Raw genomic sequence first — 17707 nt, forward strand, 5'->3', positions numbered from 1 at the left:
TTAAACAATGATACATTGATTGGGATCAGACAATCCGGCAGTGTGCAAATATTTTAAATAGTCGAAAGTTAATTAAATTCGTTTCCTTTTCAGACTGCTAACTTCTCTGCAAAAGTATCTCACTTTCTATCAAGAAACCAAGACAAACAAGAGATCCTTTATGAAGAACTTAAAAGAATATTGCCAAGTAAAGATCAGCAAATTACTGCGAATAATTTGGAAGATATGAAGTATCTTAAAGCCTGTCTCAAGGAAACAGCAAGGTATTACTTTTATTGCTAAGTATTTTTTAATTTGTTTTAAATATTACATTATTTCTACACCACCCGAAGGCTATAATAAATCCAAAGTGTATCACAGAAATTTGGTTAGACATGAACCTACTCTTTTTATAAATGGAATACCGGTGATCATAGAAAAAGGAACAAGTGACTTTTAAGATCCGTATGTATGGTTCCTAATGGAGATTGACCTTTTAGGGATCTAAATTTTTTTTTTAGTGATGAAGGATAGACGGCTGCAAAACAATTTCCGGATGGCACTTCTCGCTACAGTCATCAAACCAGTGACTGGTATATCTGTAAGGTGATACTTACTTTTCCTTATGCGTAAAATGCAAATAGTGTACATTTGTGCTATCATTTTATCACATGCAATTTTTCAAATTGCACTATTTATTTAATGGAAAAATAATATATTGGAGTGCAGCTACTCCACTAATATATTAACTAATTAAAAATTAGTTTTTCCATGCCATTTTCAAAAATGATTTCCAGAGTAACTTTCTCTGATACTCTCTGGAACCGTAGCATCGTTTAATTTGATCGCGTGTTAAGCTTCCTTCACTATAAATATTAGCAAAGCTTCTGTTTTACCATATTTAGCATATCAATTTGTCACTAATCTAATAAGGTATTTTGGTAAGTTTCCTTCCATATTGCATTTTAAATGATAATAATTTACCTTTGCTATATTTATTTTATGGCATTACAACCATTATTAACATTCAAAATGTGAATGTTGAGTATTCAACCCGAAGACTGGTTTGATCATCAACAGCTACTATGACCATCATAGTGAACGGAATATTGTTGTCAAGGCAAGGCACACCGCAATAGTGCAGGTCTATATGATGACCAGTTCATCAGATGCTGAAAAAATTGAAAGAATGCATGAATAAATAGATGATGAAACGCATTATGTAAACAAAAAGGTTAAAGTATAATTGTGATAGGAGACTGGAATGCAGTTGTAGGCCAAGGGAAGTAAGGTTATGTAGTAGGATAACTTGGAACGCGATAAAGGAATGATATAGGAAGTCGGTTTATAGAATTCAGCATAGTTCATAATTTGTTCCTTAATAATACTTGATTCAAACATCAGAAACTACGGCTAAATACTTGGAAAAACTTGGAGACACAGAAGGGTATCAAATAGAATTCATTATGATTAGACAGAGATTCAGAAACCAGATGATGGATTGCAAGACTTCCCCAGGAGCAGACGTGGACCCTGACCAGAACTTGTTAGTCATGAAATGCCCTCTGAAGTTGAAGAAAATGAGAAATGAAATGCAAGAAATGCACAATGACTAAGTGAAGAGAGTGAAGGAAATACAATAGATGAAGAGTGGATAGTCTTGAAGAATCAGATCAGTAATGCTGCTGGAGAGCTGTTAGGAAGAAGTGCATGGTCCATTAAGTATCAGTGATAGCTCAAGAGAAAATAGAACTGATAAGAACAGCGGAATTACAAGATTAGATGAAATAAGAAGGGTAGAAACCAACACAGGCGATTAAAGAATGTGGACAGAAAGTGGAGGACATCTAAAAAATAATGGCTGAAAGAGAAATGTTGAAGATGTTGATTTTCTTTCTTTTGTTAAGAAAGGAACCATATTTTCGGTGTCGACTTATTTAATTTAATAAAAACTTTCCAGTCCCTCAGGCCTACAACAATTTCAAATGTAAATTAAAACACTAAAAGCATACCTGTAAAAATCACATATTATATATAAAGAATGACATGTTCCGTTCTACAGGACCATCCTCATATTCTATCAAATCACTTAAATTATGTGCATATACGTGAAGTATAGTTTAAGTAGTGAAAACTTGTCAATGATTTGGAGTTAGGTGATATACGTAATATGATACATCATATGTGAGCATAAAATGATTGTATGAGAAACGACCAACACCTTGTTACTGTCGCTAGCTTTAGGATGAAGGCCTCAACCTGCTCTCCTCCAAGCAATAGGAAAGATCCCCATCATTACACACGCCCCTCTCCTACCTCTGCCCCTCCCCGAGGAACTGTTAGCTAGGCTCAAAACCGCTCCTCTCTCAGGTTAACAGATCCGCTGTAGTGAGAGGTGACAACAGATAAAATATTTCATTGTACAGTGTTGGTCGTTTCCCATACAATCATGTTTTGCTCACATATGGTTCATATTATCACCTAACTCCATATTATTGACAAGTTTATACTACGTAAACTATACTGTACAGTATATGCACATAATTTAAGTGGTTTGACAGAATCTGAGGATGTTCTTGTAGAACGAAACATGTTTGAGTGTCTGGCAGACTGGAAAGTTTTATTAGATAAACAGAATATGTTGAAGGTAGTATGGTTGTAAGGAAGGAATATGAAGAGTACCTTTGGAGAAAGGATTACTAGGTGTATGAATAGCTTGGATGATAAACCACTTACAGGATAAGGAACCAAGGCAAAAATATGACAGGAACCTATTCAACATTTATATCAGGGGAAGAAGTAGATGACGAGTTTCTGGAACAAGAGGAAGCTGTTGATGCTGATGATATGGAAGACTCAGCTTCCAGGTCAGAATTACACAGAGCTTTGAAAGACCTAAATACGAACAAGGCACATGTAATTTATGGTACACCCTCGTAATTTCTGATCGCGTGAAGAGAAACTGGCATAATGAGGTTATTTTGTTTAGTGTGCTAGATGTACGATACAAGAGAAGTGTCATCCGATTTTACATAGAATATTGTTATGCCAATAAAGCAGATGTTGACAAGTATGAAAACCTCCGCACCATTACTTTAGCAACTCAGGCAAGCAAACTTTTAACAAGTATTATTTACAGAAGAATGGAAGGATAAGTTGAAATTGAGTTGGGAAAAGACCAGTTTGGCTTGAGAAGAAATGCAGGAACATGTGAAGCATTCATGATCTTTCCTCTGATCTTAGAGTTAAAAACGACAGGCCCACATATATGGTATTCGTAGATCTAGATGATGTTGATTGAACCAAGGTATTTGAGATTCTGAATGTGATTAGGATTCGATGCAAAGAAAGGAGGATTATCTACAATATATAAGAAAATCAGTCTGCTGTGTTAAGAATCTTCTTTTTAAAATTTGTTTTACGTCGCACCGACACAGATAGGTCTTATGGCGACGATGGGATAGGAAAGGCTTAGGAGTGGGAAGGAAGTGACCATGGCCTTAAATAATATTCATCCCCAGCATTTTTCTGCTGTAAAAATGAGAAACAACGGAAAACCATCTTCAGGGCTGTTGACAGCGGGGCTCGAACCCACTATCTCCCGGATGCAAGCTCGCAGCTGCGCGCTCCTAACCGCACGGCCAACTTGCCCGATAGTGATAAGAATCGAGGGCTATGTAAAATTAGCAGTAATTCATAGATAGCGAGGTTACAGTTTGTCCCTGCTCCTTTTTAGTTTAAGTTTATAGAGAAAAGCTGGTTATGGAATTCAACGAGGACTTTGGAAAGGGAATGCAGTGCAAAGAGAGGAAGAAAAAACTCTAAGACTTGCCAATTATATTGTTATTTTACCTGAGTCTGCAGAGTTGCTAACCGGGATGGACACAGCCTTGGAGAAGGAGTACAGGATGAAAAATAAATGTCTAAAACGAAAGTATTGAAGTGCAGCCGAACGAAGTCAGTGATGCGGGAAATATTAGATTAAGAAATGATCTGTTAAAGGGAAGCAGAGGAATATTGTTACTTGTATATTAGAATAATTAACGATGACAGAAGTATGGAGGACATAAAACGCAGACTAGCACACGCAAGGAATTCCTTCAGTCAGAAAAGAGAATTAGAAAGACGTTCTTGAAGACTTTCTTCCGGAACGTCACGTCGTACGGAAGTGAAACATATGAAGAGAACACAAGCTTTTGAATGAGGTGTTACAACTGAAGAATGCTGAGTTGAGATCACGAATGTTGGTATAATTAATCAAATTGGTGGGAGGAGGACGTTTTGGAGGAAGAGACAGAATGGTAGGGCACATTTTAAGACAAGCAAAGCAAAGTCATCTCCGTACAGGCCATGAAGGCCCTTGGAGGGGTGGAAGGTAAAGGCTTCCACTATCCGTAACCTCGGCACTTGATGGGGTAGAGTGGTTAGCTCCACGCCCGGCTGCCTTTGCCCCCAGGAATTAACCTGATACTCATTTCTAGAGTCGGCTGAATGAACCTCAGAGCCATGTGCACCTCCGGAAGTGGAAATCTAGTTTCTTAAAATTTATGACTTCCTGGCGGGGATTCGAACCCACGTCCTTACGGGCGAACCGGCCAGGGAGCCTCCACATTTAAAGACACCCAGGACTTAATCTGTTAGTTTATGGGGCATTTTTGGCGTTAATAACGGTTGGCGTAGACCAAGGTATGCATACGACAAACAGATTAGAGTATATTTAGAATGTACTAGTTATGTAGAGTGAAATATTTGGCACAGAACACGGTGGCATGGAGATCTGTAACAAAGCTGTCTATGAACTGACGACCAAACACACAACAGACAAGGTACGGGACGTATTTTTATATTTATTATTACAGTTATTAATAAAGAATGTTTAATATAGTACTCATGTTTTCAATATCACAGTACTATACAGTACTAAGTATTGGTTGGAAAAATCCATGTAATCATCAAAGTTAAATGCTAATATACCACATGCACTTTCTTTATACTTCACTGTGTTCCAATACCAGAAAACTGGCTTTAAAGTAAGGAACTTATGCCAGCAAGTTTGCCGCAAACTTCGGTGTCACATGGGTTGCCCATTTGGTCAAAATGGACGACGATTTGGATAAAATCTGTGTATCAACTTCTCAGACTATTCAATTCATATTTTTCAGGCAATTATGACTTTGTATATAGATTTAGCAGTGGAATAATAAGAGCTGTAGATCATTTTAGTTGGTACAGCGACAATTTTGAAACGGAGCAATCTGTACCTCAGTGTTTTAAAAAGGCTTTCTCTTTGTTGACTGTTTCCTAGATGTGAGCGATTAACCTAACTAGCGCAAAGTATATTATATGTTCATTGTTGATGAATTGCAATGACGTACTTCATATTGATGTACCACTGTATCTTACAGAATTGCACCCATCACCCCAGCGAACTTCAGAGAATCGCACTCCGATATGGTCATTGGCAACTACCTAATTCCGAAAGGGGTAAGTTGAAATAAATTGCGCACCTGAAACTTCAGATTCTCCGTAAGATGTACATATTTCAAAATATATTGGGTTTCACGGAACTGTCGGAGCTTCTTTGATTGTTTTGTATCAAGCCTCAGTGTTTCAAAATACATGATATGTTGCGTGTCTGGTGAAAACTACACTGCGTCCTTCAGTGAAATCATAAGAGTCTGACTGTTTGCAATGAAACAATTAACAATGTTACATTTAAAATCTAGTAAGTTGATGTAAAATGACCGAGGGTTGTGATGGTCAGAGGGTTCTCCGAATGGTGGACAGATTTCTAAGTCACGTCAATTGACGTAGTAATTATGAAATGAATTCCCTGTGGATCGGATTCCACAAAAAATAGAGGTGACTATGATACTGATTGTCATTTAAAGTTGCCAGTTATATCATCTATGAGAAAACTTCTCAAGTTTTGTCCCTGTGTCTCTATAGCATTTGAAATTGAAACTTTTGATATTTTAAAAATATAAATTGCTTTACGTCACACCGACACAGAGGTTATGGCGACGATGCGATAGGATAGGAAAGGTCTAGGAGTGGGAATAAGTCAGCGTGGCCGTAATTAAAGTACAGCCCCAACATTTGCCTGGTGTGAAAACCATCTTCATTGCTGCCGACAGTAGGGTCCGAAGCCACTATTTCCCGAATACAAGCCGATATTTACGTGGTCTAGACCTGACAATTTTTTAAAGTCTTCTTCTTCTTCTTCTTCTTGTCAACTTAATTAACGGTCGGCAACATGGAAGTAGTGCATTGGCTATCTACTTCCCGCCAGTTGTTTATGCTGGAGAAGAAATGCAGCTCCATTTCTTCCTCTGGATGTGTTGCCTTCAACACATTCTTCTAGTAAAGTGCTGTACCAATTAGAGTGTCTTATCAATGTCATTTAGGGAGCTGTACCTTTCTTGTATTAGAAGGAGTACTTCTTATTTCCTTTTTCTTTCTGTCCAACGCAGACGTCTGCAGTGACGCTCGATGCATATGAATACGTATGATTTTATAATGTTTTACGTGTCAGATTTTTGTTGATAGTGGCTTTACATCGCACCGACATAGATAGGTCTTATGGCGACGTTGGGATAGGAAAGACTAGGAGTTGGAAGGAAGCGGTCGTAGCCTTAATTAAGGTACAACCCCAGCATTTGCCTGCTCTAAAATGGGAAACCACGGAAAAACCATCTTCAGGGCTGCCGACAGTGAGATTCGAACCCACTATCTCCCGGATGCTAGCTCACAACCGCGCGCCACTAACCGCACGGTCAACTCGTCCGGTTTCCGTGTTAGCGACATAGTTGTAGATGTTAGTAGGCTTTCCATTTTGTTAAGTTCTTACTTCGTTCGTGATGTCCTGGTTGTAATTTCCTTTTGACCCCTTCCATCTGACATTATGGGCTTGCGTTGGTACATGAACTATTTTGCATTTTCAAATTTGTCACCTTCCAACAAGCTTTCTAATTGCCATCATAGGTGCATCCTATAACTTTGGTTTACTTGTTATTAAATCTTATATCGCAGATTTGTTTCAGAATGCCGTTTATAAGATCGAAGAGTCTTGCAGGCAGGACCTACTTCTGATTTAACAACTATGTCATTAAGAATCGTACTGTGGATAATGCTCGCTATTTACAGTGACGTGATACCTGTTAGCTTTAGCATATTTATAATAATAATACTGTTATTGTATTTACGTACCACTAAATACTTTTAAGGTTTTTGGAGACGCCGAGGTGCCGAAATTTAGTACCGTGTCAGTAAATCTATCCAGACGAGGTTTACCAATTTGCTCATCTTCAAATACCGCCGGAATGAGCCAAGTTTGAACCTACCTAGTTTGGGTCAGAAGGCCAGCGCCTCAACTGCCTGAGCCACTCAGCCCGGTCTTTAGCAAATTCCTTCATAGCCTATGCAATATTAGATGAATATAAGCTAAGCTAAAATTAAGTTATATTTATGACTTTAGTACGATGAATGCTTGTTTTCTTACTATAAACGATGTTTAAAACGAGTAATGTAATACAAGATTGGGAAATTCAATAATTAAAATATATTTTCCTATAATTTTGTTTCGATGGCTTCTCATAATTATTTTATCTCTCTCCTTTTCCCAGTGTGTATTTCGCAGGGGTGCCGGGATAACTTCCTTCTGTCAAGAGCACCTTCAGATCTGAGCCCAGTCATTTCCATGCCGTCCTTGATTCTATCAAGCGAGTACGTGGTCGGTCTAATTCCTCCAGAGTCACATCAGAGAGGAGTTTCTGCCATCACTTCTAGTCTATGAAAATAGCAAAGTTTCTGATCAATCAATTATGAGTTCCTGACTGCACTACGACAAAATCAAATCTAATCTCGTGATAAAAAAAACTATTGTTCACATTTTTACAGTTCTGAATGAAGTTAGCCCGAACGCTCAAGAAGTAATCAAAGTATCTGCTTAGACAACAGTTTATGGCGCAATCACAAATACAGACACGCGACGCGCACTGGCAGCAATCTTACAGTCGAATGAGATGCCTCCCTCCAAATCTCTCATCTCTCATAAGGAGCAAAAAGCGAAGCCACGCTGGGTAAACTCCCGGCAAACGTACTTGATTTTGGTATGCAGCCTCCAGACTGCTTCCCACGGTGGATGTATTAATGCGGAATTGTCAACATCGCCGCGTATTAATGGCGTTCTGCAATTGTGAGTCGCAAACCATCAATACGGAAAAATAGAACTAATCACACATGACACGTTGATAAGTTGACGACTCAAGCATGTATGTATGTATGTACGTATGTTGGGTATTCAGCCCGAAGGCTGGTTGGGTCCTCAACAGGTTCACCATTAGCTGTCATAGATGGCCTAGGTGTCACTGAAGAGACGTACTAGGGAAATGAGGAGTGAGGTAGTTTTCCGTTGCTTTCCTCACTGAGCCAGAAGTTGCAATTGCACATGAGTCTGCCAAGCCCACTGAAATGCGTGCACCAATCGACCCTATGAGTGACATTTTCACACAATTCATAGCAGGGACTGGCTGCATAAGGAATGGCATTAGTAGCGTCACTCATTTCTCAGCCACTTTTATATTGTCAAAGCCAAGTATAAGACTGAGACAGGTCAATGAAAGTAAAAATTTTATTCTAGCCCATACCAAAAGACATAGTGCACTGTAAGCACCACATCTTGCCAGCAAAGGCATGACTCGAGCATATATTTCACATATTTCATACCATAGTCCTATGTTACCTATTGCTAACAGTGTACCAATTTAAATGTCCGGCTCCATGGCTGAATGGTTAGCGTGCTGTCCGTTGGTCACAGGGCTCCAGAGTTCGATTCCCGGTAGGGTCGGAAATTTTAACCATCATTGGTTAATTTCTCTGGTACGGGGGCTGGGTCTATGGCGAGCCGAACAAATCTTCAGACACTCCCGACACGAAAAGCAATACGCCATTTCATTTCACCAATTTAAATGCTTTAATTTTTCCAATCACCGTCTGTTACCCAAATCTACGTCCGGCTCCATGGCTAAATGGTTAGCGTGCTGGTCTTTGGTCACAGGGGTCCCCGGTTCGACCCCCGGCAGGGCCGGGAATTTTAACCATAACTGATTGATTCCCTGGCATGGGGGCTGGGTATATGTGTCGTCTTCAACATTATTTCATCCTTATCACGACGCGCACGTCGCCTACGGGAATCAAATCCAAAGACCTGCATCTGGCGAGCCGAACATGTCACCGGACACTCCCGGCACTAAAAGCAATACGCCGTATAAATGCTTTAATTTTTCCAATCACCGTCTGTTACCCAAACCTACGTCTGTAGATTAACGTGTAAAAGTGATCTGTCTAAAATGAGGGTCATCAATTTTCCGACAACATGGCATTGTTGCCGAGAAAATAGTAAATTTTAATAGCGCTTTTCTGTAAATGGCTGGGCTTAGGACATGAAGCCTTCTAATATGCCAAATGATATAGTTATATCTGCAAAACCTGAATATACTGCGCACAATAACTAGAAACTTCAGATAGTATTTATTTTGGTCCTTTCGATTCGCCATTCTCGATCCGGCTTACAGATTCTAACACTTCTTCAATAGTAACTGACGGAGCAGATCGGGCAAAAGTGTCACTGCTCACTGTAGGTGGGTGAGGAATAAGCAGCAACAGAGAAAAGAAATGTTGGAGGGCATTCGGGCAGTGCAGGTTATTGTAAGTAATTTTTTTTTGTGAATATATTAATTCCATCCCCTGGTCTATGGAGACTGGACAGTCGATGTAGGGGACTGCCTGTAGGGGTGAAGTACAGTGTGGACTTCGGGGGCTGTGAGACCACTACGGTAGCTGTGAAGGCCTTCAGGAACTCTGAAAAGTGGTGGCAAAAGGGCTATGGTTAAAACGCAGCAGGTCGTTATGCAACTTAGGTTAGAAAATGGGTGAAAATACATTTTAAAATGCAATATTTTTTAATTTTATAGCAGTTGTATAATATTATCTGAAGTAATGTCTGGCTCAATGGCTAAATGATTAGCGTGCTGGCCTTTATTCCGGAGGGTCTCGGGTTCGATTCCCGGCCGGGTCGGGGATTAACGTTCACTGGTTAATTCCAGTGGCTCGGGGGCTGGGTGTTTGTGCAGTTCCCAACATCCGTGCAACTCACACACCACACATGACACTATCCTCAACCACAATAACACGCAGTTACCTACACATGGTAGGTGCCGCCGACCCTCATCGGAGGGTCTGCCATACAAGGGCTGCACTCGGCTAGAAATAGCCACACGAATTAAAAAATTAAGTTTTTTTTGCTAGGGGCTTTACGTCGCACCGACACAGATAGGTCTTATGGCGACGATGGGATAGGAAAGGGCTAGGAGTTGGAAGGAAGCGGCCGTGGCCTTAATTAAGGTACAGCCCCAGCATTTGCCTGGTGTGAAAATGGGAAACCACGGAAAACCATCTTCAGGGCTGCCGATAGTAGGATTCGAACCTACTATCTCCCGGATGCAAGCTCACAGCCGCGCGCCTCTACGCGCACGGCCAACTCGCCCGGTAAAATTAAGTTTGAAGAAATTCCACACACTCTATATGACGTGACTATGTTCGTAAGTACAGGGGGATATTATAAGCAGAATTTTGTAAACAATATAAAACTGATTAAGGATGAGTTGTGTGTTTAATATAAAAAATGTTAGTGTAAATTGTATAATACTCTACTCTACGAAAATGTCTTCTTCTCTTGTTAATTTAAAATTTAGTGCTTGATAATAATGCATTTTAGTGTACTATTTCCCACCGAGGTAGACACGTCATTTGCAAATAAACTGATGTTGATTTGATTTTGATCTCTTCACGGTATATTTCTTTAAATTAATCGCCCCATCGGTGTAATACTTCTGCTGGCTTTCGAAGAGGTTGGTGGTTAGAATCTTTAAACTGTAGGGTATGTCCTATACTTGGGTAGCTCTATGAACTTAGATTTTATATTCCATTTCTGGACACATTATTGTTTATTAGTTTATGACACAGAGGGACGTGTTACATTTAAGATCGCGAGTGCGACACTCTGAAATGGAAAACCAATAAATAAAAGCACCAATTATTAACACTAGAACGGCCGACACTCTGGCACTCCTAAAACGGCCGCGGCGGTCAATTTGACCACTGTATTGAAATTTAGTGTTTGGAAAGATTATACGACATAATAGCACAATTTCTCAGGAAATATTTCCAAACTATGTCATCACTATGCTTTATTTACTGTTATTATACAACAATACGTCCGACTCGTTGGCTGAACGGTCAGCGTACTGGCCTTCGGTTCAGAGGGTCCCGGGTTCGATTCCCGGCCGGGTCGGGGATTTTAATCGTCTCTGATTAATTCTTCTAGCCCGGGGACTGGGTGTTTGTGTTTGCCCCAACACTTTCCTCTTCATATTCACACAACACACTACACTACCAACCACCACAGAAACACGCAATACTGATTACATCCCTTCATATAGGGTTGGCGTCAGGAAGGACATCCGGCCGTAAAACAGGGCCAAATCCACATGTGCGGCACAGTTTGCACCCGCGACCCCACAGGTGTGGGAAAAGCGGTGGAAAAAGAAGAAAGAATAAGAATTATACAACAATACAACAATATAGAACTTAACATTATTGGTATGAATTAAATCCTTTCACCCTGCAGGGTAGGCCTACAAGTCTTTCTTGCTGTGATTAGCTACTTGGCATTACAATTCACGAACACAAACTCTTTCTTGACCTTGTCCGTGCATTTTCCGCACACAGCTTTGTTACACAATGAGCACACATCCATTGTTTTGTTGCCATTACAACGTGCTATCTGACACTGACGCCTTTTCATTGTAGTAGGTTCTTCCTTGATGCCTCGTGATATTTCTGTAACACGTATTGCTGTCTTTTGTGGTTTCTTCCTTACGTACGAGTCTCTTAGTTCCTGAGCCAACTGAAGCAAAAATGTTCTTCGACTAATTTTCTTTCCAGTGACACCTATATAGAGTACTCGGGCATTTATTCCTGCAAAATCTAGCATATTGTAGAAAACCTGAACCGGCCAACGTCGGGATGGTGCTTTCGTTGTGTAAAAGCGCGCCATTTGATCTACTACGTCCACTCCGTATTTTGTTGCATTGGAATACTTATTTGTTTCAGGCAAATACTTTTTGTGACTGCTGTCTGCACATACATTTGGATGCACCGTACTTAAAATGATAACATTCGTTCGTTTCTTCCCTTGATACACAGTGAATGTAGTGTCACCACGCTTCAACACTAAGGTGCTATATAAATCTGCATTCGAATTTCGCGCTACCTCAGGAACTTCTCGCCGCGATTTATTCACTGTACCCACAATACTTGTTCTCATCTCTTTCAGTTTTTCCGCAAGACTCACCGATGTAAAAAAAAAACTGTCAGTTGTTACATTTCTTCCGTTGTCCATGAATGGAGCAACAAGTCGTAGAACTACATTCTCAGATAATCTGGCCAACTGGTCGTAATTCGTCCTTTCGGAGGTAAGGAAACGCTTTCAAGATATATTTCGAATTTACATCCACGTTGACCCAGAATTTGATGCCAAACTTGTCAGGTTTGTTTGCCACGAATTGGGTGAATATACATCTGCGTTTAGTAGGAAATAATTGTTCATCAATGCACATGTTTTCATCTGGCTTGTAGCATAGTTGACAGTTATCTATGAACTTATTCCAGACCTCTGATATAAGCGCAAAATTACCATTCTGCAGACGCTCTGACATTTTTAGATTTCATGTCGAAACGCAGGTAACGCATACTTTTGAACTTCTGCCGTGACATTGTCTCACTTAAGAAAGCTGAGCCCCAGTCTTTCGACCAAAGAAAGTCGACAGGTTTTCCCTTCACACCATATACACCACGAGCGTAAAGTAATGCAATAAATAGATCTAACTCTTCCAGTGAAATGGTCTAGATATTCTCTTGAAGTCTCCTCCTAGCCTCTGCTTCAGTACATTTTTTTATATGACGAAGAATTGATTCGTCAAACAACAGCCGAAAAGCACTCGCTACATTATCACAAACACTGCGTTTAGCAAATGCAGTAGTACCACTAGCGTCACGTAAGATGTTCTGCTCAGTACGTTTTGATGTTGAAGAAGCACCAACATCAATAACATCCCATGGTAAACCATCACGAGCAATCAACTGATTGCTGACATTGTTCACAGGGAGTGTACTATTAGCTTCAGGAAGAGCTGACAAATGCTGAAGTGCACTTTCAACTGGAAAAAGGGAAAGAACTATTTTAGCAATTTGATAATTCCCTCATATTACTGAAAATGAAGTTCTATAACTAACAGAACAACGAAAGCCGTATGTGAAACCCTACAACTAGAACAAAATAATCACATAAATGCACTAACAATAAATCACGTCATATTACATCATGATTTTTACTAACCTGATTTTCCTGTATTTTTGGGTGCATAAATTTCATTATCACACTCCATGACATCATCACTATCCGCACTTTCACTCTCGGAATCACTGTGAATTGTATGTGGAATGTATTCCAGATCATCACTGCCTGCTGAATCGTCGGATTCTTCAAGACCAGACTCATTTTCTGCAGTATTTTGCAGTCTACGGAGTATCTCCTGCTCACTGAGCCCACGTGAACGGCGAGACATGCTACTCCCAGAACACAACCACCAGTGCGCGAAAAGAATGCGTTGGATGTGTTTATCTTGAGCAGGACCAAGACCATTGTCGTAACGGACTTATTTATTTGTACAGTTCTAACAAAGTGCAGTGCTCCATTATTGTGTATAAATCTGTATTATTCTATAACAATATCGTAGCTCAAACACGAATCCATCGATCTATAAAATATTCCCGGTCAGTTTGACCGCTCCGGCCGTTCTAGGTAGGTCGATTATTTTTACGCCACTGCTTGAAGTTGTCAGTCTAAATAAAACGTTAACGAGAAGACCAGCTCACCACATGAGCATTTCGTAAACCTCCGGTCATAGGAATAAAAATCATGGATATGGCAAAGTATTAAAGTTCCCCATCGATCAAATTGACGGCTGCGGACGTTCTAGTGTTAAAAACAGAATTCCGAGGTAGAAGTAGCCATAACGTTTATGGCGATGTTACCAATTTAAGGAATGAAATGTACTACATGATTTATTTAGTATAAACCATAGCCTTCTGCAACATATGGTTTTGAAACTGCAGATTTTTCAAAACAGGTATGTCAAATAAGCGCTAATTCGGAGAAAATCAACTTAAAACAAAATTCATGCTTCTAGAATGAGTTCCTTAAAAATGTACACACTAATTTATAACAGGAATTTCTTGAACTAGTTTTTGGAAAATCAAAATGTTCAATATTCTCTACTGTTTCATTCTTCTTCTGCAAATGTTTCGTGTAGTATCTGTAGGAAATAAAAGTTTTGCATCATGATGGCTTCTAAAAATTGCCTAATATTTTTATTCTTCAACCCCACAGGTAGATCTCATCACGGGACACAGGGTACTGTGCAATCTAGAAGAAAATTTCCCGGAACCTCAAAAGTTCATCCCTGAAAGATGGCTGAAGGATAGTGATCAACTTCAGAAAGCACATCCCTTCGTATATTTGCCCTTTGGATTTGGAGCTAGAATGTGTCTCGGAAGGCGGTTCGCTGAGCTGGAGACAGAGACACTACTTGCGAATGTAAGTACCTTCATATTTGTATATGAGATTTCGAGAAGAATATGGGTTATGATATTTGTGTACTGGGGTTATGTACACCGTCAGTTCAACTCTAATCACCTTGCCCTAGATCCTAAAATTATCAATAGAGAGAGGAATTATAAGTAAACTCCTGTATGATGCCTTGAAAATAAGTATAAAATAAGATTTGATTTAGGATTACTGCTAGTTTATGTCAAAATACATACATATGGACATATTGGACCGATTGCATAAACTGTATTTAGGTTACGTTTACGGCTAAACAATGTCTAAGTGTGGCTGCCACATTGCGAAGACATGAGTTAACACTTACACACTACCTAAGGCCGATGTTTAGCAGGGGATGTTTGAACACCTCAAATATTTTCAGTGAATCACAATCAGATGTTATATACCATTAGGCATATAGTTTGCATTATCATTTTGAGATGATTCCGGGAAGAATGGTTAACCCGACGACCTCCTGCAGGTCGTCTGCTGCGAAATCTCAGTATTTCACTTGAAATGTACGGGGAGATACAGTTCAATGTACGATTTCACTTTTCAAGAGATAATATTAGTGACTTAGTTTCTTGAGCTTGGCACTGGGGGCAGTCCTGTAACTGCCCACCTCACTGCAATTCTTTGCAAAAATTAATTTAATTATCTTGGAATAATAGGTCACGTCAACTGCATCCGTATCAGAATAACTTGTCCGGATCGTCAGAGAACTGTCATATTAACGGGAGGGATTTCTATTATATTATTCACTTAAGAGTGACAATACACGGTAGGTTGTGTGAGGTCTTTCTTTTCTTTTAAAGGCTTGGAAGGAAGCGGCTGTGGTTTTAATTACAGCTCCAGTACTCGCCTGATGTAAAAACGGGGAAACTGTGGGAAACAATCCTCAGGGATGCCGATGGTAGGTTTCGAACCTACGATCTCCTGAATGCAAACTGACATCTACATGGCCGTAAAACGTATACGGTTATAGAGCGCTATAGTTTCACCTATCCTTCGCTCATGCTACTTACTCGTAGATTTCAATCAACGTAACAACACTACACTAAAACCAAAGCTCACACTTCTGCGTACGGTGGCGAGTCACCGAATTCTGCATAAATTTATGAGATTGCATTTCACAGAAAGCGATTTTCTTATCTGTGGGCCAGTCATATTCATGCTCAGCCATATCTGTGTCATATATAAGACAGACTACAGATAACTAACGTTTGGCGCGTTCACCGACGAATTTCGTTGGTTGCAATACGCGCCGAGTGGAATGGAAAATACTTCTATTACCAATTTCGAACGAATATTGAAACGTATACGACATCTAGCTAAACACCGTCTGAGTTTGCATGTGTAACTCCGTTGTTGTTCAGGTAGATGTTGTCTAAGGCTTAAAACTAGTTTCCGTTTCTGCGATCGGCCTATTCGACTCGGTTCTACTCTATCGATGACTTTTATAATTTACGGTTAAATCTCGAAATATATCTTAAAGTTATTTAATTCATATATATAATTAGCTAAAAGTCACTTGTGAAATTATTTCAGTGATGGCTAAATAGTTGAAATAATATTATGATATATCTGCTACTCAAAAGGAAAAATATTAACATTTTGTATTAACACTGTGAACTGTAATCAATGAACAAATATTTTTAAACTTCAAGTTCCGTGCTAGACTTTTGCATTATAAGTGGTTAAATACATGAACAAAATAAAACATTTTTTATGCCGATTTGGTCGTCCTTACATAATCTCGTTTTATACCTGTCGGATATTACTAAGTACTTGTGTTCTATATCTTTCAGATATTCCGAAATTTTCGTCTGCAGCATGATGAAGAATTGAAGGAAAACGTTCATGGTTTGTCCACCATTGCAAACAAACTGAACTTCAGACTTGAAGAGAGATCATAGCCTTACATCTCCTTCGACCCTCTGACCTTCCTAAAGAGCAATATATCGAATTGTAAATATATTTACTTACTGAGAGCATATTGTATTTTTTAAAATATATAATGTGTTATCAGGAACTTGTAATTAAAACACTTTCCCCTCATAAGCACATACTCTAAGAAACATTTTACCGAGCTCGATAGCTGCAGTCGCTTAAGTGCGGCCAGTATCCAGTATTCGGGAGATAGTAGGTTCGAATCCCACTGTCGGCAGCCCTGAAAAGGGTTTTCCGTGGTTTCCCATTTTCACACCAGGAAAATGCTGGGGATGTACCTTAATTAAGGCCACGGCCGCTTCCTTCCCACTCCTAGCCCTTTCCTGTCCCATCGTCGCCGTAAGATCTATCTGTGTCGGTGCGACGTAAAACAATTAGCAACAAAAAAAAAAAAGAAACATTTTATATGAAGTAAAATGCTACCCAAAGCAAAACCGAACTCCATCCATGGTCTACCAAGTAACCTCTTATCAGCCTGAAGATAATGGTGGTGATTATCATTTTAAGAAGAAGTACAACTCTATTGACACTAACCAGAGGGTAAAGATGAAAGAGGTCCGAATCTTCTAAAAATTAAGGGATAGGCCAGAAGAATGACAAGGGCCACGAGGGAGGTGCAACTGAAAGTCCCTAGGCTTGGAATGCTATGCTGTAATACCGTTAGATTAGTAAAAGAACAAGAGCTGATCAATTGAGGTCGGATAGTATAGATGAAAAATAGGAGCCTGGTACAAACAAGTGTAAGCAATGTCATGACTCAGCTAAGGGCCCCGTGGTCGACAGCTCACACTCCCAAATTAAGAGCCCCTAAGGCCGCATTTAGTTGCCTCTTTCTAAAGGTAGGGGATACCGTGGGTGTTATTCTACCACACCAACCCACACCGACATCAGCCCGAAGGCCTTTAGATTCCGAGATATCGAGTGGTCGGCACGATGAATGCTCTCAGCCATTAATATTGTACTTCTAGAGAGGATTCGCCTTTTTCCCACCGTCGATAGGTCCTCAGTTGTAAACATGTAGGCTAATTAAACCTCAAATTTGCTCCCAGA

At 39.8% G+C, this 17707-nt stretch overlaps 1 protein-coding gene across 2 annotated transcripts in view; it reads left to right on the forward strand.

Moving 5' to 3' along the window:
* Nucleotides 1-16739, forward strand: part of LOC136872032 (probable cytochrome P450 49a1) — a 57344-nt gene extending 40605 nt beyond the window's left edge. The window contains exons 8-11 of one of the 2 annotated variants that reach the window (XM_068227304.1): nucleotides 94-263; nucleotides 5385-5463; nucleotides 14492-14698; nucleotides 16516-16739. In XM_068227304.1, coding sequence (XP_068083405.1) covers nucleotides 94-263; nucleotides 5385-5463; nucleotides 14492-14698; nucleotides 16516-16623 — 564 coding nt within the window. In that variant the 3' untranslated portion in view covers nucleotides 16624-16739. The remainder of the gene's footprint in view (nucleotides 1-93; nucleotides 264-5384; nucleotides 5464-14491; nucleotides 14699-16515) is intronic. The other variant, XM_068227305.1, reaches the window with a different exon arrangement.
* The last annotated feature ends 968 nt before the right edge of the window (nucleotides 16740-17707 follow it).

This window comes from Anabrus simplex, chromosome 4 (genome assembly GCF_040414725.1).
Source record: "Anabrus simplex isolate iqAnaSimp1 chromosome 4, ASM4041472v1, whole genome shotgun sequence".
NCBI lineage: Eukaryota > Metazoa > Arthropoda > Insecta > Orthoptera > Tettigoniidae > Anabrus > Anabrus simplex.